This window comes from Mus caroli, unplaced genomic scaffold, assembly GCF_978045245.1.
Source record: "Mus caroli unplaced genomic scaffold, Mus_caroli_1 scaffold_22, whole genome shotgun sequence".
NCBI classification, from domain to species: domain Eukaryota; kingdom Metazoa; phylum Chordata; class Mammalia; order Rodentia; family Muridae; genus Mus; species Mus caroli.
The window spans coordinates 931,961-955,944 of record NW_028227277.1 but is presented as its reverse complement, the minus strand read 5'-3'; the positions used below and the strand labels follow the sequence as shown (position 1 = coordinate 955,944).

General features: G+C 37.3%; 1 protein-coding gene across 3 annotated transcripts; it reads left to right on the top strand.

Moving 5' to 3' along the window:
- The first annotated feature begins 3,758 nt into the window (after window positions 1–3,758).
- Window positions 3,759–13,080, top strand: LOC147000000 (vomeronasal type-2 receptor 116-like). 3 transcript variants are annotated; one of them, XM_085834317.1, is made up of 6 exons: window positions 3,759–3,964; window positions 6,595–6,877; window positions 7,254–8,057; window positions 8,883–9,106; window positions 10,203–10,333; window positions 11,477–13,080. In XM_085834317.1, the coding sequence occupies exons 1-6, from the start codon at window positions 3,759–3,761 to the stop codon at window positions 12,379–12,381; spliced, it is 2,553 nt and encodes an 850-aa protein (XP_085690443.1). In that variant the 3' UTR covers window positions 12,382–13,080. The 3 variants fall into 3 exon arrangements, with proteins under 3 accessions (XP_085690443.1, XP_085690445.1, XP_085690444.1); XM_085834319.1 differs by lacking the exon at window positions 8,883–9,106 and having other exon boundaries at window positions 10,210–10,333; XM_085834318.1 differs by lacking the exon at window positions 10,203–10,333 and having other exon boundaries at window positions 8,883–9,111.
- The last annotated feature ends 10,904 nt before the right edge of the window (window positions 13,081–23,984 follow it).

The following is a 23,984-nucleotide window of genomic DNA, read 5'->3' as shown; positions in this document are numbered from 1 at the left end:
GGGCAGGGGGAGGGTACAGGGGACTGTCAGGATAGCATTCGAAAGATAAATAAAGAAAATACCTAATAAAAAAGAAAAATAACAACATCATCAACATCAGCAAAAAAAAAATTGTTTTCAGACCTCCAGTTCTTTTTGTTTCAGGAGCCTTAGATCACATGAAGGTGGGTGGAGAGTTCATAGGGGAAAGGATGTAGGCCTGGGCTCTCATGCTGCTGAGTGAAACTTGGCCTTGTGCAGGGGTCTCAGAGATCAGGGAAGATGGGTGGTGTAAGGGAAGCTTTCCTGTATGTGTCTGGAGTCTGATGAAGGTGCAGAAGAGGTTTTAAACGTTTTTGTTGTTTCTTTTCCCATTTTTCGGTGTTAGATTGTTTTGTACCATCCAACATCTTTTAAATTGTATTTTCTTGCCTGTCTTCAAGTGAATTATTTGTTTCCTTTCTAAAGGCTTCTACCTGTTAGCCTGTGGTTTTCTGTATTTCTTTAAAGGTGTTAATTTATCCTTAATAAAGGCATTTGTCATCTTTATGAGATGGAATTTTAGATCAAAATCTTGCTCTTCATGTGTGTTTAAATATCCAGGGTAGAAAAACTGGGTTCTGATAATGCCAAATTACATTGACCTCTGTTGGTTATGTCCTTTTATTTTTCTTTCACCATCTGGTCATTCTGTTGTTAACTTGCCTGGGTATCTGGGACTCGTCAGTACTCTTTGGATACAAATAGTGTAGTGTGACCTGGATTCCAGGAGTCCTCCTGGGAGTTAGGAAGTGCTGTATCTGGTTAAGGCATGCCTTAAATATCTTTACTTGGTGCAACCATCATATCCCACTGTCTCTGGTTTAGATAGATCTAATAGGAGCCACGTTGGCTTTGGGGTCTGGGGAAAGCATATTGATCTTCAATAGTTTCTGTTGGAGATGCAAACTGGAAAGACAATAGTATTCAGGAAGAGTTCGAGAGATACCTCATGTGTTTAGGTTTGTGGAGGTTCCAAATGAAATGAGTATTCAGCCGTAGGGCTCACCTATGTTCTTAATTATGGAAGATCTCCTGTCAGCCAGGTAGGTTGGTAGGGGTGGAAAGTACACCCTGCTTTCATAAGTTCAGATGACAGATGTTCTTCAGGTGTAATTGTTATGTAATATTGAAATTCTTTTTTTGGTATTCAATATTAGTATAGTTATGTATATGGGACAATGAAGATTGGAAGGGAAATTGGACCCCTTATTGTAAGCTAAGTTCTATGGATTAAGAGATTTTAGGGGACACCTTGGAAGAATCACCATCAGCAATCCTGCATGTACGTTGAGTGTTAGTGAAGTAATATGTCATAGCAATTATGATGCATTGGGTTAAAAATCCTGTGTCCAAAAAAGCTATAACATGTCAGATTTAGTTACATTAGAATAAGTTGAATTTTCTACAAAAATCATTTAAATTATAATAGACTGAGATGTTACTTATAATGAAGAAACTGAAATTATATTTGTTGGTGCATAGATGTATAATGGGCATCACATTGCCTTGCAAATATCTGCGGTTCATGAATGACATCTTTGCGATTGCATATGTAATTCATGAAAGAGGATGTCTTTCCATCCATGTAGATTGATGAGTGCAGATACTCAAAAGTACTTTAATAATTTGTATTAATCATACTTCTGTGCCATATTAAACCTTGTTTCAAGGGATTGAAAAATCACAAATCAGTATCTGATTAATGGGGAAAAACAGGATATGAATGGTTTAATAATAAATGACATCAAAATTTAAAGAAAATACAACAGCAACCCTTCTAAGATTATTCTCTGATTTGAAAATAGGATAAGAGGCCATCACATGTTCCACATAGCATGACATGGAATCAGATATCTGATTTGGACAAGAAATAAAGGGACAAGAAACTGGAATGAAGCTATGGAATATCATCTGTAAAACATAGAAGAAAACTTTGTTTTATAAACACATAAAGTACTGTAGTGGATAGGTTAAGATTTCCACCCAACAGAACAACTTAATGGAAAATAGAAACCAAAGAGTCCCTTGATAATCAGGAAGGACACGATGATGTGTGCTCTGCCCTCTTTCCTCCAAATCAAGTCTATAACATGAGCTTTAGGCAAAAAGAAAAGAGATTTTAAGAAATACTATTTGTGTTCCAAGCAACATGGAGGATGTCTCTGTAGAAAAGCACATGGAGCCTCACCTCTAAATCTGGGCAAATCCAAATTCAAGATTATTAAAGACCTAAATGTTTGGCCTGTAGTCTTGTTGTAATGAGTATGGTATGGATCGTGGTCCATTGCTCATGTGGACCATATGACTTCTAAAAGAAGGCCACAGCCCAGGATGGCATTTCAATATCAGTCACAGAGAAGTAAAGAGTCAGCCTCCATGCACATTCCCAGTTAATTTGACATGGTATTAGCACCAGGTATATAGCAACTATAGAATATTACATCAGAACACTTAATTTATCAATCTACAATTTTGCAAATGTACTGAAACAAATGTACACTGAAATTGTTGTAATTCAACCGAAGTATAAAACAAATGTTTATTCATATTAACAAAGATAGTAAAATAAATTCCATAGCAGGATTTCATTATAATTCAGTGATATGCCAACCATTCCAAAAAATGGAGTTTAAGACTCACTTAATTCATTGTGGATATGAACAAAAGTATAAGGTAGTTCAAAAATTACAAATCAAATAAATGCTTCATCTTTGTCACTCATTGGGATCTATCCAAATTACATAAATTAGCTTAACAGACATACATCTGTGTTGTTAAATATAATCCAATAGAGAAATATTTCAAAACAAATGCCAAGTAGAAATAAATGAAAAGTATGAGGTATATGCTAACATTAGCAATAAAATTCTATCTCTTAAATGTCACCTAACTTCTTTACTTTGAGCAAAATATATGAAATTAGTCTCTAACGTCTTAATGAGGTGTGAGCAAATATCATCCAAATAAATATTTCATTAAATGTCATTGACTTCCAGGCACTGATTATCAGGAAAGAGATCAGCATATCAGTGAATGTCTGCACAGGTATTGATATTGCACAGGATGGGTGTTCGTTCTTTAAAAACCCAGGCATTTTTGGAATTAGCATATTGACATGTTCTCCAGATGGCAGGAATCACAGGAATTTTGAGGAGATTTTGTAAACATGAGTGGCATACAATAGTATATGAACAACAGAGAGCATGGTCAACTCCAGGCTCAATGGTGCATGTGAGACTGCCCTTCCCTAAACTTGACAATGTGTTACATAATGTTCCATGATTAAACTCAGCATCTGAGTGATATGGAACTTTTATGACCTTCTCACCTTCTGTCACAGTATGGAACTTCTGATGAAATCCATTGTGTTCGTACATAATGGCTCTTGACACATAGTCTCATCTGAGCCATGCAGGAGTAGATTGTCCTTGGGATTTACTCTATGCACATGAATGTAGTCATGGCCCCTGAGGGTAGAAAACATGATCTCAAAACATGTTTTCAAAAATAAGTTGATGAAAAGTTTTCAGACCTCAGATGTAGAACCTGAGGCCAGAATTTTCCCTATGTATCTAGGGAGCCTGACATAGGAAGAATGGAAAGGACCTGTGAATATAATAAGTGGATCTCCAGACAGCAGTAGCCTTAATACAGACACATAGGTGTAAATGTGTGTGTGATGTCTTTCTACATCAGAAACGGATTTCACAACAGCTCCATCTTAGATCCTAGCAGACATGAAGAAGTTCTGTGCTTCCTCTATTTCACTTTTGTTTCTGAAGTTTTCTCTCATCTTGTGTTGTTTGACTGAACCAAGGTGCTTTTGGAGGATAAAGAATAGTGAAGATAATGATGGAGATTTGCAAAGGGAATGTCATTTTTACATTTGGTTACATGATGAACCTATTGAAGATAATTTTTATAATTCAGATTTAAGTTTTCGGTAAGTCATTAACTTTATTTCCTTTGTCAATGTCACTAATTTGACATATTTAGCTGTATATACAAACTGTGGGTTCTGTTCTCTTCCTCACCATGTAACTTTAAGAACCCCTGAAAACGAATTATTATTTCAATCACTATTTTAATACTTCGAAATGTGTCACAGTTTAGTAGAGTTTTAGTGCAATTTTATACTCCAGTTTACAATGTTGGACAATGTGAAAATCTGGATTCTCTCTCTTGAGTGTTTTTGGATAATATATGTTGAAAGATATCTCTTCATCTGCCTTGAATTCACAATCCCCTCCTTTGTCAAGAACTCAATATGAAGAGACTGCATCACTGCCTATATTCAATTGTCTGCCAATGCCTCATTATGATCATGCTTCTAAATGCCTTCAAAAAAGTGTTACCTAATTCTGATTTCTGACAGATGAACATGCATCATTTCATTGAAATATTTGTGAATATTTTCATCTATTATACCTGGTTAAATATATAACATTACTTATATACTTGTGAATATACATATACTTTGCTTTAAAAATAGTCTTTAAATGAGTCTCATCCTGCAGTTCTGAATTTGATACTGAATAAGGAAAAAGAATGCTAATCTCATATTCTGTTACCAGAAAAATCTTTTTATCCAATTACACAAATGCACAGGCACAGATTAGGCTTATTATCACTATCAGATACAAATTCAATATTTCTGTTAACTACTCAATAAACTTAACATTTTTTAGTAGTTAATATTTATTCACAATTCCTTTCCGTTCATCCTATGTCATGTGCCCTGGATACATAGGGAAAATTCTGGCCTTAATCTCTACATCTGAGGTCTGAAAAGATAAGTCTAGGAGAATTGTTGTATTCCAGTGGAAAAGAATCTGTTCTCCATGTGGCTATTATGTCTGAGAAACAAAGTGTGAGATGTTATCATTTGTGGCTGCAGATCATGCGGGAAAACAGTGTTGAAATCATTTACCTTTTAGCTAATCAATGTGCCTGCTACTTCTTTCTTTTATAAACCAAACTTTCTTGTGCTTTTATGTTTTTGGCTCTCATCCCATCCCCTATTCAATTTTCATGTCTTTGGGAATAAAGGAATACTTTTTTCAATTGGTAGCCACAGTTCACTGTACACTCTGTTTGTGATGGTTGCTTCACATTATTATCCTTCAGTGTTAGGTGAGTAGGAATTATATTTCTGATGTATTCTGCATTTTTTCCACACCTATTGGCAAAAATTTTCGAAATTCTCATTGATGACAATTGTTTAAGCCAAAATAAGTTTTAAAATTACAAATATATGAACTTTTCTGGATTAGAAAGAAAAACTTAGCGCTGAACTCTTAATTGAAAAATACAAATTTTAGCAAAAGACCATGTTTGGTGTCTTTACTCCTGATAAGAGGCAATAGAGAATAACAGATGAACTGCCAACTGTGCTGGGGCAGAGAAGCTCTCTGTGCTCAGACATCACTTAAAGGATCTCAAAGTATTAGGAAGATTGAGGTATTAAAAGAAATGTGATAAAACTTTTACAAGATAGAAATAGTAAGAACACACTAAAAGGCAACATGAACTTGATGTGTACAAGACCCTTCTGGTCATATGGTATATTGAATCATTGTGTATATCTTGAAATGGATAAATAAAATTAAATAAAATTGATATTAAAATGAGTAGCCTGATTGGTGATATTAACATTTGAATATATTAAAAGCATGATCTAAAAACATACAAAACAATTATAAAACATGTTCTAACATATTATTCATAATTTTCTTCCTGTGAATAAAATTAGCAATTTCATAATGCTTAAGTTCATAGAGTTTTTGTTATTTGGAAATATGTAAAATATTCTTACTGATAAAATATTTTCTCTACTTGAAACACTGATAATCTTCTTAAAGTAAGCTGATTGTTTGTCAAGAAACACAACTATATAGTGGGTTTTGAATACTCTCATACTGTCAGGTGGTATCTAATAAGGGCTTTTGAATATATTTCTTAGTGATTCAGTATATAAAATTTTATGCTCCTTTATTATGCTTAATTCCCAAAGAGTATTTTGTATGTTTTGTAATAACTTAGTAGTGAACATTAGACATAGTATCCTCAGTTATGGATATTATTAAATATTCATAAATGATAAAAGGATAAGAATAAAAAAGTTGAAAAACACAGATATATTAGTTGATACCCAAAGTTTTCAATAATATTAAGATGATTGATGTATAAATTGCAGTTAAATAAAAATTATAAGGACAATCTGTTAGGTATTTCATATGTAGTGGAAGTCATGCTCTTTTATATATCTGTGGAATTACATCTCCAAGGTTATTTTATAGCAGTCTCACACAATAGGACTGTAATTTAGTTCAAGGATGGCATTCAGAGATAAAACAATGTTTATTTATTTTCATGAATACAAAATGTTTCATATCACAGTGCCCAATGTGTATGAATTCTTAAATTGTATTCGGCTCTAAAGATCCCTAATATATCAGGCTTATTTCAAGACATTTATACAGAAATTTAGTATATCTCATATTACAAACTTTAATGCAGTTGAAATTTTATATTTCACACATCTCCCTTAATCATCACTATGCCCTCTTGTAGAATTGCAGCAAGTGAATATGAGCTTCTTCTGGTAATGTTTTTTGCTACTGATGAGATCAACAAGAATCCTAATCTTTTACCCAACATGACTTTGATGTTCTCCATCATTGGTGGAAACTGTCATAATTTATTGAGAGATCTGGATCAAGAATATACACAAACATATGGACATATGAATTTTGTTAATTATTTCTGTTATTTAGATCATTCATGTACCATAGGTCTGACAGGACCATCATGGAAAACATCCTTAAAACTGGCAATGCATTCTTCGATGCCACTGGTAAGAAATTTTCACACTGAATGGTTAAGAACATTAAATTACATTTACAGGTGCCTACAAGAAAACTTGGAAATAATGCATTTGTGGGTGTGCTGCTACACAAATACACACACATACATACACATTATATATATATGAATTAAATAATCATTTCATAGATGTACTGTGCATACAGGTAAAATTGTGTTCTAGGAATTTTAGACTTATCAGAAATAGTCTAGAATCTACTAGGAATAATACATGATGTGTATAGTACAATCTTACTTTTCTTATCTAGAGTTCTGGAAGGTGAGTAGCATTAAATGTATATGAGTCTAAATATCCTAATAATAATATTCTTCACTGGAAGTTTCATCCTGTCTTCTGCATCCTTTAGGTTTTCTTTGGACCATTTAATCCTAACCTACGCGACCATGACCGGCTGTCCCATGTCCATCAGGTAGCCACCAAGGACTCAGTTTTATCACGTGGCATGGTGTCCTTGATGTTTCATTTTAGATGGACTTGGATAGGACTGGTCATCTCAGATGATGATCAGGGTATTCAGTTTCTCTCAGATGTAAGAGAAGAAAGCCAAAGTCATGGGATCTGTTTAGCTTTTGTTAATGTGATCCCAGAAAACATGCAGATATACATGACAAGAGCTACAATATATGATAAACAAATTATGACATCTTCAGCAAAGGTTGTTATCATTTATGGTGAAATGAAATCTACTCTAGAAGTAAGCTTTAGAAGATGGGAAGATTTAGGTGCTCAGAGAATCTGGATCACAACCTCACAATGGGATGTCATCACACATAAAAAAGAATTCACCCTTAATCTCTTCCATGGTTCTATTACTTTTGCACACCACAGAGCTGAGATTCCTAAATTTAGGAATTTTATGCACACAAAGAAAACTGCCAAATACCCTGTAGATATTAATCATACTATATTGGAGTGGAATTATTTTAATTGTTCATTCTCTAAGAACAGCAGTAAAATGGATCATATTACTTTCAACAACACATTGGAATGGACAGCTCTGCACAGCTATGATATGGTGATGAGTGATGAAGGTTACAACTTGTATAATGCTGTTTATGCTGTGGCCCACACCTACCATGAATGTATTCTTCAACAAGTAGAGTCTCAGAAAAAGGCAAAACCCAAAAGACATTTCACTGCTTGTCAGCAGGTAAAGTTTCTTACATTGCATTATGCTTAGATATATCAATGTGATCTTTTAAATGGACCCAGAGAAACTTCTGTACATTTGTTAGAGATTATTCTTTAAATTCTCTAATAAACCTTTTGCATGGATGAATATCATGCACAAAGATCATATTTAATAGGAGGAAATACATTTTCATGAATATCAGTGAGTTTTGTGACAAGGTGTCTCACATTTCACTAAATGAGTTCAAAATTTAGAATAGGAGCCAAGAGTTTTATCATAAAAGCCTAAGTGATGACTAGACTGGAATGTTTGGCTAAAGAATAGTTTCTCAGAAATTATCCATGTGCTGTGCTTATTATTTAGCCATTTACATTAACAATTTACAATAACATAAATGACTAAGACTGTACGTTTTAATAAGTTTACGTTTAATATATGAATATACTATATGTACATGAAAATGATTTGTTTATTTTCACAATTGCCAGGTATTCAGACTTCCCCTTCAGTCTCTCATATACTGTTTCATTTTTTAAAAAAGTATTTTTGACAAGAATCTTCACACAGACACTCACATAAACAGACAGACACACACACACTCACACTCATGCACTGTGTTACTTATTTACTAGTAATCATTTTTTCTAGCACAATTTATCATCTATCATTTATATGAAGTATATAAATTTTCAGTTATCAATGAGGTATACTGTTTTTTTCTACACACGTTTATTTCAATACATCTGTTTTTTCTGAAAGTCATTAACAAATTAGGGAATTCTCAATTTTGCGTTACCTTTATTGTTATGCTTTATTGATATTGGAAGCATGAATCTCTTCTAGATGTCTTTCTTGATGAAAACCAGGGTATTTACGAACCCTGTTGGAGAACTGGTGAACATGAAGCATAGGGAAAATCAGTGTACAGAGTATGATATTTTCATCATTTGGAATTTTCCACAAGGCCTTGGATTAAAAGTGAAAATAGGAAGCTATATACCTTGTTTTCCAAAGAGTCAACAACTTCATATATCTGATGATTTGGAATGGGCCATGGGAGGAACATCAGTGGGTATACCATAATTTTTATTTTTCAGGATATATAGGTTTTTAAATATGAGATTGTGTGTTTAAGACCAATTGCTACTTTTGCAAAAGACCATCCAAAGTTACAGTAATTAAACTTTGATAATGCTCAACTTCAAGTATATCTGGTAATCGATGGATCAATGGCCTCTGAATTCCATGTTCAATAGTACCCAAATTGTCTATTACCTACAATACAGGAATATATATAATGGGTTTATAGTATAATGTATATGTACATATGATTAATGAAAAAAAATTAACTATATATTAACATGTTTTTTTTAATTCTGTAGAAACATATTTATAACCTAATTAAGTATATCATGGACTCTTTAACATAAATGTTTCTCCATATTGAAGGTTTTCTCTTTTTAATTTATATATTTTATATTGTTTTTTATTTATTTACATTTAAAATGTTATCTTCCTTTGTGATTTCCCCTCCTCCGTGGAGGATTGCCTTATCTGGCATCAGTGGGAGGGGAATCCCTTGCTCCTCTGAAGGGTTGATGCCCCAGCACAGGGGAATACTAGAGTGATGAGGCAGGAATGGGTGGGTGTGGAGCTCCCTCATAGATGCAGGGGAAAGAGAGTAAGGGATAGTGTGTTCAAAGTTTTCTTTTACACTTAGGAGTACTTCATTAATTTTATGGGAGTCTTATATAAAATATTTTGTTCATAGTCATCAAACTACTCTCTCTTGATTTACCCTACATTCTCCCTCCATATATCACAGTATTCTTTTTTGTAATTTATAAATCATGAGAGAAAAACTTGTGCCACCTAAACATTCTTTTTGGATTGATCAGTTTAGGAAGGTACACTTTTGAATTGCTACAACCTGAATGATATAAAAATAATATTAAATGATGTAGTAAATTTTGTGTGACAATCAGTGTGTTGGAGGTAACATGATTAAAATGTGCCTGATATTGTAAAGTGATACAAGTTATCAGAGGAATATGTATAGCCATTTCTGTTAGTGCTCCATATATCAATCTATGGGTCATTATTCATATGATAAATACATGAAATACACACACTCATATGCATATTATATAACATTTATGCACTGCCTCAGGTTCCCTCCTCTGTGTGTAGTGTTGCCTGTACTGCAGGATTCAGGAAAATTTTTCAGAAAGAAACATCAGACTGCTGCTTTGATTGTGTTCAGTGCCCAGAAAATGAGGTTTCCAATGAAACAGGTACATTCTTGCATACAGAAGAATATTTGATAAATTTGAATACCTTCTCTATCCAAACTAGAAATATGAAATGGCCTAGATGCGAACTAAAGACCTAACATCTCCATGACTGAAAACATAATCAGTTAAATAGTGCCAACCTCTTTTGGAACCAGTAAAAAACTTCCAATATCTTCTTAAAACAAGGCCTTTCTCTCAAATTATGATGGTTACTGTTTTCATATTATATAGAAAGTATTTAGGAGGACATACCTGTATAACAATGTTTTAAAGAAACATTTTAGATGTAATAATCTATGCATATGTTTATTTTTCTTTGATTTGTTGCACATAGAAAGTTGACCACCTGATCAGTCCAAAATCTTTCCCTCTATCACCCAGCTTACACTGTGAAAAAGACCAGATGCTCAGGGTAACAGTTGTTGTTTAATGAAATATATTTTAAGAGGTTAGATGGTCAGAGGATTAAGTATTTCCTCTTAAAGAAGTAGAACAAGAGTGAAGATTATAAATGCAGCAAGAGATGGCTTAGAGCTTAGCTAAGGAAAGAGGGATAAATGTGAACATCCATAAGCTTCCTGCCATATAGCATGGAATGTGTATTTGGCAAGATAGAGATTGGAAAACAATGAAAGGGACATGCATAGGTCTATGAGGCCTACAGTTTCAAGAATGAAAAAATTCCCTTATGTAAACAGTATGTGAATGAGAAATTGTATCTTCTGGATCCTATGTGGAGATACAGACAGAGGCACAAACCACAGAGCAAACAAAGTACGTGATGCATTTCATCAACTGACACCAGTACCGATGTCTGCACACTACCCTTGTCTGTGAATAGTGAATTTATTTTTACAAGAATTAAATAATCTGAGATTATGCATATAATTATTCATCATATTTTTTTTTTGTTCAATAAGAATATTTTTCTGTTCCACTTACCATGATGTTTTTTTTTTTTTCAATCACAATGCATAGGTCAATACTGGGCAATTTTAAGTAAGTGGTTCTACAGCAAAAAGGAAGGGAATAGATCATCAACACTAAATTATTTATTAATATTTGCTATGAAAAACACAAATATAAAATTATTACCTATGCAACTATGATATCGTATAAGGGTTTATGTCCATTTACCAGCAGATATGGAACAGTGTGTGAAGTGTCCAGATGATAAGTATGCCAACATAGAGCAAACCTACTGTCTCTCAAGAACTATATCATTTTTGGCTTATGAAGATCCACTGGGGAGGACCCTAGGCTGCATGGCACTGTCCTGCTCGGCCATCACAATTCTAGTCCTCGTCACATTTGTGAAGTACAAGGATACTCCCATTGTGAAGGCCAATAACCGCATTCTCAGCTACATCCTGCTCATCTCTCTAGTCTTCTGCTTTCTCTGCTCCCTGCTCTTCATTGGACATCCCGACCAGGTCACCTGCATCCTACAGCAAACCACATTTGAAATATTTTTCACTGTGGCTGTTTCTGCAGTGTTGGCCAAAACAATAACTGTGGTCATGGCTTTTAAACTCACTACTCCAGGAAGAAGAATGAGAGGGATGTTGGTAACAGGGGCACCTAAGTTGGTCATTCCCATTTGTACCCTAATCCAACTTGTTCTCTGTGGAATCTGGTTGGTAACATCTCCTCCCTTTATTGACAGAGATATACAATCTGAACATGGGAAGATTGTCATTCTTTGCAATAAAGTCTCTGTCATTGCCTTCCATGTTGTCCTGGGATACTTGGGCTCCTTGGCTCTGGGGAGCTTCACTTTGGCTTTCTTGGCTAGGAATCTTCCTGACACATTCAATGAAGCCAAGTTCCTAACTTTCAGCATGCTGGTGTTCTGCAGTGTCTGGATCACCTTCCTCCCTGTCTACCACAGCACCAGGGGGAGGGTCATGGTGTTTGTGGAGGTTTTCTCAATCTTGGATTCTAGTGCAGGGTTGCTAATGTGTATCTTTGTCCCAAAGTGTTATGTTATTTTAATTAGACCAGATTCAAACTTTATAAAGAACCACAAAGGTAAATTGCTTTATTGAAACTTTCATGGTATGAAAATGTTAGATGATATTCAACTTATCTTACTCTTCATCTTAACAAAACTAGTACTTCATCATATAAAAAAATTTAGTTATATACCGATGTGTACTTACAAACAGGACAGCAAGCATGAATATGCTGAGAACTGGGAATCTCAATTGAGGAATGGGTACCATCATTTTGACCTATGGTTGTGTGTTTAAGCCATGTACTTAATTAATGATTAATATAAGATTACCCTGCTTTCTGTGAACAGCACCAGGTCTAGGCACACTGTCCTTGAGTTATAAGAAAGGGTACTGCATACAACATGAACATGAGTCCAGTAATTAACATTTTTCCACCTGTTTTCATGGAGTTCTTGCATCCAATTTCATGCTTTGACTTCATTCAATGTACTATGAAAAGGTAGATAAATAAGTAAATACTTTTCTCACATATTTAATTTGGTCATGGCATTTTTTTTTCCAGCAACAAAATCTAAGAAATTGCCTAAATGATGAACTGCCTCTGTTGGGATTTGGAAGATCATAGATTCCTGATGTGATAAAAGACACTGATTTGAAAAGAGACACAAGAGTGAATGTTAGCCGAGTGTGAAGCACTGTGACACTATGCAACTGACAGTGCAGAAGCACTGAACTTTGGAATATGTTTAAAATGTACTGGGTAGATGTTAAGAACATCAGATAACAAATAAAGAAATGTACATTTTGTTAAAAGGATGATGAGGTTCTGATTGTGCCTGTGATATATGCCTCTGATTTTATGTGAAATGACACAATTTTATGATGAATTGACTGTAGTTCATTAAGTGTGTAAATCACTAATGGAAATGTCCCACAGTAGACCTTCACCACATTTTGATCAGTGAATTTGATAAACATATAAGTAACTCTATATCAAGTGTTTCAGCATCAATTTTATCATAATAGGAGTAATAAGTTATTTAAGTTTAATGTTGCACACACAAACATGCACATATAAACACATACACATTATTACTTCTTTATATCAGGTGTTGATGGTCAGTGTCATTGTTCTCTCAAAGTACTCTTTGCTGCTGCTTGGCGGGGTAGGAAGAGAGTGACAGGGAAAGCTGGGCAGCAGCAACTGAGGGGCGGAGTGAGAGTGACCATAGTAGCAGGGCCATAGCAACTGAGGAGACAGAATACAGAAAACATTAACAAAAAATATTTTTAGTAGTTGCCTTTGTGTGTGTATGGGCAGCAGGTACACAAGTGCTTGTATATGTATACAATGAATTTGTAAGAAAGAGGCATCCAGTGACCCTGGAGTTAGACACACAGACAGCTGTGGAAAAGCTGACATGGGTAGAGGAGCAGAACTCAGATATTCAGCATGGAGAAGAAATTTTCTGCACAGTTGACACATAATTCCCAGCCACTTAAATATCTTAACCAATACTTACTTTCCAAGACTGCATCTTTATAGAGAAAAGGAAATAAAACCCTGGAAGCACAACATCACTCTCTGCAAATATTCCATGATTCGGTGCAATTGCAACATTTTTTAGTGTTTTACATTCCAGATTTTATTCCACACCACTTACAACATCCAAACGCTCCACATCCCATACCTCCTCTGACCTCGCTGTTTCCACAAAGATGTCCCCACCCCTCACCTCCACCCCACCTAACCTTTAAACTCCCTGAGGCCTCCATTCTCTTGAGAGTTATGTAAATCCTCTCAGGTTGAACACATACCCAGCAGTTCTCTACTGTATGTTTGTTGGGGGCCTCATATCAGCTGGGGTTTGCTGACTGTTTGGTGGTTCAATGTTTCAGACATCTTGGGGGTCCAGATTAGTTGAGACTGCTGGTCCTCCTACTGGGCTACCCTCCTCTTCAGCTTCTTTCAGACTTCACTAATTCAACAACATGGGTCATCTGCTTCATTCTATTGGTTGGGTGCAAATATCTGCATCTGACTCTTTCAGCTGCTTCCTGGGTCTTTTGGAACATTTCTTACACTTGTTACAGTGGGGATTATACCTAATGGATAGGGTAAGATGGCTGAACACATACATTCTGTTTGACCATTCTTGCTTGCTTATTGTTCGTTCTACTTGACATGGTAATTTACCAATATCATCTTCACTAAAGTGCAGTTCTCACAGAGATGGCAATTTTAAAGAAAAAGTAGATGACCGATCCTAAAGCCAATACAATCAGGATGTAGTGTTTTCTAATAAAAAATGTGGAGTGGGTGGATGTGTGGCAGGGCACCTTCATGAAGGCAGGTGAGCGGGTGGGATGGGAGTGTTCAGAGGGGAAATCTAGAAGGGGGATATCATTTGAAATCAAAATAAACAAGAAAAAAAAAAAACAAAGAAATGTTAGAACAGACCTTTCTACATTCAGCGATAGGGTTTCTGTTACTTATTAAAAAGTCTCAAGAGTTTAGTGTCCCTACTCTCAGATGAGGATGCAACTGAGTACATATTATTTCTAATTTTGCAGTTTTCAAAGATTAATATTATAATATTACAACATTAATCTCTCACACTTATATTCCCTCTGCACATATATAAAACAAGCAACTCCCCAATTACAAGGGTCTTTTATTTTCAGGTTTCTTTTTTTTTTTTTTTTCTTCTACATTTAAGTTTGTTTTTTTTTTTTTTTTTTTTTTTTTGAGCTTTCGGAGGGGTTTGGGGTCTTAGGAATTTTTTTTTTTTTTTTTAGGATTTTCTTTTTCTAGTGTTCTAGAGGTTTTTTTTTTTTTTTTTTTTTTTTAAGAATTTAAGGTTTCTTTTAGAATTTTAGTTTTTTTTTTTTTTTTTTTTATGGTTTAGAGATTTTAGTTTTTTAAGCTCCGCTCCCGTCGTTGTCCAAGGGCTCAGATCTGCCCGTGGTGTCACATCCTGGGTAGTTGGGCGAACGTGCAGGCAGGTGTCTCTGACTCAGTGACAGGGTCTGGTTTTCAATCCCTTGGGTCCTGGGAGGTTAGGCAGGTGCTTTTACCCATGTGGGAACTATAGCTTCCCAGCATGCCTGAGCCCCGACTTCCTGTGCCAGACAGGAAGTGCATCCCGGTTGCTTTTGGGAGATGTAGTTTGTGTGTGGACTACAGGCGATCACCAGCGCCATCCCGTGGATATTAAGTGCAACTGCAGGACGGACAGGAAGTGAGCCCCGCGTGCTCATGAGAGATGTAGTTTGTGTGTGGCCTAGGTCTGCTCTCCAGGCAAATGGTCTGGCCAGGCTGGCTGTGTCCCCGGGAGGGCAGCTGATCAGATCTGCTCCCCCTGCTCCTGTTATACCTGTAGAAGTGCAGGGACAGAGGTGCTCTCTGCCTCTCTGTCTCTGTCTCTAAGTCTCTCTCTCCTCCTCCCTTTCACCTGGGGCTGCCAGCAATGTCTCTAGCTGCATATGTATCAGAAGATGGCCTAGTCGGCCATCATTGGAAGAGAGGCCCATTGGTCTTGTAAACTTTATATGCCCCAGTACAGGGGAATGCCAGGGCCAAGAAGTGGGAGGTGGGTGGGGATTGGGGGGAGGGCATGGGGGACTTTTGGGATAGCATTGGAAATGTAAATGAAGAAAATTCCTAATTAAAAGAAAAGAAATGTGTGTGGATTCTTGGGGATAATTTGTTTTTATTTTTATCTGTAATTTCTAAATGGTTGATGATGGGAGGATATTGGGGGAGATGTTTTTCCTTGCATATACTCAAAATTATTCACTAGAAGAAAATACAAACTAACCACAGTGTAATTTTTATACTGCTTAAAAGATTTTGCAGGGATAAGTAAACAGTGCAAGAAAAAAAATAAAGTTGGGGCTGTGCTCCATCCACCAAATGTGTGTATGTGTGTATATATATATATATATATATATATATATATATATATATATATATAATTGTTTGAGCTTCTTAAAGTTTGCTTCTTCCACCATGTGTGTAAATGTGTCCTGCCTGCTTTATATGCCACCAAACCCACATCCCCTTCTTGGATCACTGAACCCACTGTCGCAGCTAGTCTTGGACAGACAGACAGCAGACAGACAGATGTCTATTGGGTATGGTTTGTGCATGTATGAGACCTCAAAACCCACCTCCTCCAGTGACACCCTTCTTCCAACAAGGAAAGGCTTACTCCAACAGGGCTACACCTCCTAATACTGCCTATCTACATGCAATCATATATTCATAGATGAGAGATAAACAGAGAAACAATGGGAGAGAGAGGGGGATAGATAGATAATAGAGAAATAGCTGCATACATAACTACATAAATACATTCATTCATTCATTCATTCATACATACTCATATACATAGATGATGGATAGACAGACAGGTAGATGTGATGATAATCTAAACACTAAAGGCATGATGTCATTTAGTTCACACACACACACACGCACACACACTAAGCATAGTTTACTATCCCCAATTAAGACATAATGATTGGACATTCAAACTGCCAAGTCTTCTATAACTATACCCACAAAACACAAAATGTTCATTTGATGTGTATAGATTTGATTAATGACTAGGCTTTCCTTTGTTTCTGGCTATTTTTAGGGATTGCAACCTAAAAACAATTTCGCATACTTGTTCATTGCTTCAGATATTATTTTATAATAACTGGTACTTACTTCAGTAGACAGAAATGCTATAGAAGGTATTTATTGTATTGGAGATATTCAGTCATATACCCTCAGCTACAAGGTATATCTTTTTAAGACACATTAGTAAGAAATGATCTTCCAAATGACTTCGAATGAAACTGTCATCAGGTGGAAAACAACATACCACAGGAATCAGTTTTGCACCTAATATATACATTAATGTGAATATTGGTTAAAATGAATACATTTGTAATATAAAATTACATAGTGGTTTGTCTTTGAAACAATAGGAAAAAAAGATATGCATACATTCTGATTTCAAAAAGAGTAGGAAATGTGAAACATTTAAGCAGTGGGTTGTTGGTTTATAATGCCAGTAGATGACTAACATAACAACAAAATAACAAGATGTCCTCTTCTAAACTGAAAAGAAAACAGCAACAACTACAACAAGAAGAAGAGAACAGAGCCGGGCGTGGTGGTGCACACCTTTAATCCCAGCACTCGGGAGGCAGAGGCAGGCGGATTTCTGAGTTCGAGGCCAGCCTGGTCTACAAAGTGAGTTCCAGGATAGCCAGGGCTACACAGAGAAACCCTGTCTTGAAAAAAAAAAAAGAAGAAGAAGAGAACAACAACAATCAATAGTAACCATGTCATCTGGGGCATCTTCAGTAGGATGTGCAGCAATCTGAACATGGTTCCAAGGACGTTGAGAGGTGTCTAGTGCTCTGTCAGCCTGGCAGGTTTGTGTTCAACCATCCATGGTTGTATACTAAGGTTGGGATCACTCCACTGATGATGAATGCCCTGAAGATGATGAGTGCTACTTCTGGATCTACTTGCTGCTCTGGAGACTTCAAACCTGAGGGGAGGAATATTATAATGATGAGCAGGAGAATGCCAAAGCCTCTGTGTCCACGTTGTGTAATTCTGATGTCTCTTTGAGTGAAGTGGAAGATTTTCTTGGCCAGAAGGTACAATCAGAGGCATATTGAACAAAGATGCTAATGTAGACACCCCACACTTAATGAGAAAGGACTTTCTGAAGTACCCTTGGCCAGAGGTGGAGTTTTAAGATCCCATTAGTCAGGGTATGTGGGCAGTATCGACAACCTCATATTCAGATGAAGAATGTCCCCAACAATAGTCAGAGAAGTATGACTGACTAATAGTCTCATAGATGAGAGGACAAGGGACAGGGGAAAGAAATAAGATGTGATGGCCTCTTTGGGAGAAATTGGAGATCTGAAAGCTGTTTGTAGATAAAAGAATCATGTTGGTTGGGTAGAGTTTAAATTTGCATACTCTTTCCTTGATATAATATCAAAGTTCCAGCCTACCTCAAGTAGTGCAGCACATTTCAGGTACTGTTTTAGCAGCTGGCAGCTCCTCATCAGAGACTAGAGCATCTGTCCACTGTGGTGAATATTGCACTGCGTGGTCAGGCAGCAGTCTGAGCATTTATCAGAAAACCTGGCTGACAGTCCCACACCAATTCTCCTTCTTAAGAATATGTTCATCTGCTAGGTCTAGGTATGAAATGTGGGGAAATGTAGTTTCTGCCTTGAGGCAATGAACTTCAGTTCTGGGCTGTACTTGCTAAGCTTAGGCTGTGAAACTTTAAGTCTGGGTGGTCTGGAGGTCCCTTCTGGTAGATTGAAATATTATAGGTCCTAAAGATAGGGTGGGGAATGTCTGAGGACCCTAAATCAGAGGAGGACAATGCAACCTCCTCCTTGGTCAGAAGGCATATTTGAAGACAGTTTGGGTAAAATGAAATCTGAGGTTCTCTGGTAAATCAGAGGCAGTAGATTAGAATCCCTTTGATCCCAACAGAAGTATCTGAGGCCCAATTAAATAGACTTAGTAAGTCTACTTCCACAGGGCAATATTTAGAACATCTGAGAACCCTTTGGATACTAGTGGTCTGTAGCTCTCTATTGGAAACAAGTCTGTATTTCTATTGTTAAGAAGAGACATAGCTGGGGTATAATTAGGGAGAGGGAGTAGTCTAAAATCCAATTCTGTACAAGATGATACTCAGATTTCCTTGGGTAGCTGGAGACATATCCAATATCCCTCTTTGCAGAAGAGGAATGGTTTCTGACCATCTGGGCACAGGTGGTTGATCTAAGATGCTCTGAAGAAGAATGAGAGAGGATCTCCCAAGGATTGTATAGAAGAGGCTGAGCCTTCTTACTCTTATGTATACAGCCCTACTGAGCAGAAGGTGAATGTTGATTGATATGATACCTTGAGAATTATAGGGTGTCCCAGCCACTTGCAACATCAACAACTCCAAACTTGACATCACAATGAAGAATACATATCATCTGAATGTCCATGGTACGTAAGGCAGCAGTCTTAGAAATATTCTAAAAGGGTGCAATGCAGTAGTTTCAGGATTAGTATTCTCCTCAACTATATGTCCATTCACATAGTCCTATGCATGGAGGACAGGACATCTCTGTCTAAGGACGAAAACAAAGATAGGAATCTGATTTACCCTTGCTTTGATATTCTTCTTTTTGGGATCTCAGTCCAGAGTGCTCTGAGATCTCTTAGTTCAAAAAAGTTCTTCCCAGGCCATGAAAATTAGAAGGGGTAGGTAGGGAAGATGGGGAATATGTGGGGTTTCCCTGATCACACAGGCCATGTCTGGAGCACATTCTGTTGTGAATGACTAAATCTTCTTATGTAATATGGGGCCGGAGCTTGGACTGCTTTGCACAGAAGTAGCACGGTTGTGCCCTTAATCAAAGAGGTAATGTGGCAAACTTCATGGGAATAAGGGATATGAAGCATCCTGATCATAAGCAGGATTTCTGAGAAACTTTGTGTAAAGGTGAAATTCTATATCTATTTGTAATAGGGGTAAAATCTCTGGCTATTTTCAATAAACTAAGAAAGACCTTTCTCATTGGAGAATATATAAATACCTTGTAGAGCATAGGAAGTTCCAGGTCAGCTTCCAATTCGTTTTCAGTATTTAGAGTATCCATACATTTTGTGTGCCACGTGGACAGCAGACAGCAATTGTTCCAGTATTCCAACAGGTTGGATGGTTATCTTTGGTCTGTGAAGCCTTAAGTCAGATGAGATAAGTACAAGACCCCTTTCTCCAGTGGAAGAATGTCTCAGAATATTCTTAGCAGGAAGAAGTTTGTAAGTAATCCTAGAGAGTTGGGATGTAGCAGGCACAAAAGATCAATAGAACGAGATCTATGGACACATTACAAAGAGGGTAGGCATGAGTTCCCCTTGGGCAAAAGGAAATATATCAGGCCAATATACGCATTAGAAGGCTTTGTTGCCCACTAGTCAAAAGGGAAAGAGAAAATATTTATGAGTAGATGTAGAGTGTCTGGGACTTCCATAGACAGAGGTACAGGTGCTGAAGCCCTGGCATGACTGGATGATATTTACAGATCTCTTGGACAGAGGGTGTGAATTTGAGGACCTCTGGAAGAAAAGAAGTCATTTTGATGTCTCTTTCAGATGAGGTATTCGATGTGAGCCACAGTTAGGTGGAATGTTTGTGCCCTCCTTTATCAGGAAGTGACTGGTTTGGAATAATTCTTGGTCAGAGAGGGTAGTTACTGATGACTTTTTAGCTGGAAATGGAGTTTGGGTCCTGGGGCAGGTAGAGATGGTCTCAGGCCCTGTCAGTCTTACAAGATATTTATTGGACCCTCTTATATACAGAGATTGTATTTGATATATGATGGACAGAAAACGGTAGTCTAAGCATTGATGTTTAGGACTATACGATTAAAACAGTCTTAGTGTCTGTTTAAAGTCCCAAATCTCTTTAAGGATAAAGGAGTGACCTAGCCTACCTTGAGCAGGGCAGGTGGGACTGCATCACAGCTTAGAAGATTCCCATCTTCAGTTAAACCATGGTAATGCTTGTAGCAGTACAAGCATTATTAATGAGTCATGATTGTCAGTCTCTAAGCACTCTTGATGCTTATCATCAGTTATAGGGGTGTATGCATGTAGGATGGTATGAAGGACAGATGACCTAAATTTCCGGCTCTTTTAACACAGAGCAGAACTAAGTGAAATTACTTGGGACACATGTACATTTTCCTAGAGGCCATGGTTAGAGGGAAATGATCTAAAGCTCACAATTGGAGGGTCTTTTTTGAAGCCCATGTGTAGGTGGAGGATGCTCTGAGGACACTTTGATTTAGGTCCCCTTAAGCAAATTGAAAAATCTGAGATCCCAAGAGTAAACACCAATCATTCTTAAAATGGACCTTTGACAGAGGAAGAAGGTTTGGGGTATTATTTGTAACAGTAGAGAGGCCTGAAAGCCACCTATCCTAAGTGTTGATGACCCTTCATCCAAAGTGAATGGTATGTGATGCCTGGAGAATAGGTGCAGATTCAGTAGCCTGTATTCATAACTGCAAATTCTGGGGTTATCCTGATTTTTTTTAAAAGAAAGTGCCTGGGGCAGGAGAGGTGGTCCAGTGTTTAAGAGCACAGACTGCTCTTTGAGAGGTCCTGAATTCAATTTCCAGCAAGCACATGGTGGCTCACAACCATCTGTAATGGGATCTGGTGCCCTCTTCTGTGTGCAGGCATACATGCATATAGAGCATTGCATGTAAAATAAATGCATATTTAAGAAAGAGAGAGAGAGAGAGAGAGAGAGAGAGAGAGAGAGAGAGAGAGAGAGGAAGGAAGGAAGGAAGGAAGGAAGGAAGGAAGGAAGGAAGGAAGGAAGGAAGGAAGGAAGGAAGGAAGGACAGAAGGAAGGATGAATGTCCCTGGCCATGTATAACCAAATAGCAGGATCCACTCACCACACTGTGATGAAAATCACAGAAGAGGAAAATCTAGTTTACCTTGGGTAGTGGGAGAACAGAATGGCAGTACATCATTTGATTCCATCTCTTCTTTCCAGTTTTCACTATCCAAATATTGTATATACTATTGGAAGGCGTACAAGATCAACATGCCCTTACAACAGGGTGAGTGGTTGTATGAACTCTAAGACTCCCTCATGGTTGTATTGGTCTGTAGATATCCATAAGTAGAGATGAGAAAACAGCTGTTCTGACAACAACCTCTAGGAAGATTACATGCAAGTTCGTTTTAGATTTCCATATTCTGCCCACTCTCCTACACCCAGAAAGATGTGAGGTCCCACTGTGAGGTTGCAGTTGCACTTGACTGGCAATCTTGGTCACAGAGAATGGCACTGAAGTATTATGGCTTTAAATTCAAGTTTAAGGTGCCCTCAGAATGACATATGCCATAGATGGAGGCTATATCTGAAATTCCTATGACTATAGATGGAATAACTGAGACCCTTTTAGCAATGGGAGCCAAAACTGAGGTTTCTGTCATCATTGTTCCATGGGACATACACGCTTGGCCAGGAACTGAAAGTCTACATTCCTATGGTTGAAGGAGGAAATCAGAGCCCCCCTTTGCACTACACTGAACTGCATGTGAGTGGATCTGATTCTACCTTCTACAAAGGGAATGGCATGAGGCTTACTTGCTCTGGAGCATCTTTTGTTACAAGAGGAATGACTTAGCTCCACTTTCAAAGAAACATAAAGTTTGAGGGTATTTCCACTAAATGAGTATTTGAGACCACCTTGGGCAAACGTGGACAGTCAGCAGTAGGCTTTGTCATAGGGAATTCTGACATTCTCTTCAATAAAGTGAAAGGACTGAGGTCACTTGAGAAGAGAGGCAGTACTGAGCCCTTATGAGAAGGAGAAAATGATAAGAACTGGTTGTACACAAGTATGCATTACAAAACGTTTGGAGAGTACATGAGAACCATGCACATCCTCTAAAGCATGAATGTCCCTCTTACCGTATTCAGTAAAGGAAGTCCCTCCACTGCTCTTCAGCTTCCAACTCTTCCTTAGTTGGTAGAATTTCCACATCTTGTGTTTAGTCTTGGGAAGTTCAAGCATCAACCGAAGCATTTTTTTAAACAGCCTGGATGCCTGTCCCTGGCTAGTTTGCCTCCTCCAGTTTGTCTTCATATGTCCATATATGGGCAGCAAAAATTTGATTAGATTGCAGAGCATAACCTCGGGTCCTGTCAATAATTCTACACATAGGTCCTGGGAACACAAACCAGAGAGGAACAATATATGTCCCTTGCCATCCTGAAAAAAGGTGAAAGGTTTGAATCTCCCTTATTTAGAGAATATAGATTGGATTTGAAAGACATAAGAGGATGCTTGAGGATACATGTCATGATACACTGTTATCCAAAAGGGCATATCTAAAGTCACCTTTGGAATAAAGGAATGTGTAAGCTTCCGTTTGTCAAAGACAGTGGTTAACATTCCCTCTTGCAGAGATGGGAAAGATCCGAGGCCACATTGTTGGGGAATGGAAGGAGCAAGGCACAGTTCTCTCGACTTCAGTGTGGAGTATTTGACTAACATGGGAGTTCTGAGAACTGTTTCTCAGAATGGGAAATTCTTAGACCACCTTCAACAGAGGAGAAGTACTGAATGTCTTGGTTCCTAAGGTAGAGGTCCCCAGTCATACTTTGCAGGACACAAATATCAAGTTCACTGATGATCAGCAGGGGAAGGTTCTAGATTACATTGGGTACTGGAGGAAGGTTCAGACTCTGCCTCACCACCTTGCTAATATTTTCCCCATATGCATACCCTGTGTAACATCTTTGAGAGTCCAGGCAGCTGTCACAAAAATCTTCCAACAGGATAATAGTTATGCAAGCACTTATGTTTCCTCGAGGCGGTGTTCAGCTGCACACATCTGTGAATAAAAGATAAGAATAGTGCATTTTGATGACCAAATTTCAGACACAGGATGTGAGGGACAATTTCAGATTTCTGTCTTCTGTCCTGTGATCTAAAAGGAGAGATTTTTGATGTATCACTGGTTGCAAATATGCGGTATGGATATCTTAGACCGAGGAGTTAGTTTTGAAGCAAACTTCGTCAATAGGAATGTTTGTGAGGCATGGGCAAAAGACAGGCTCTGGTGGTTG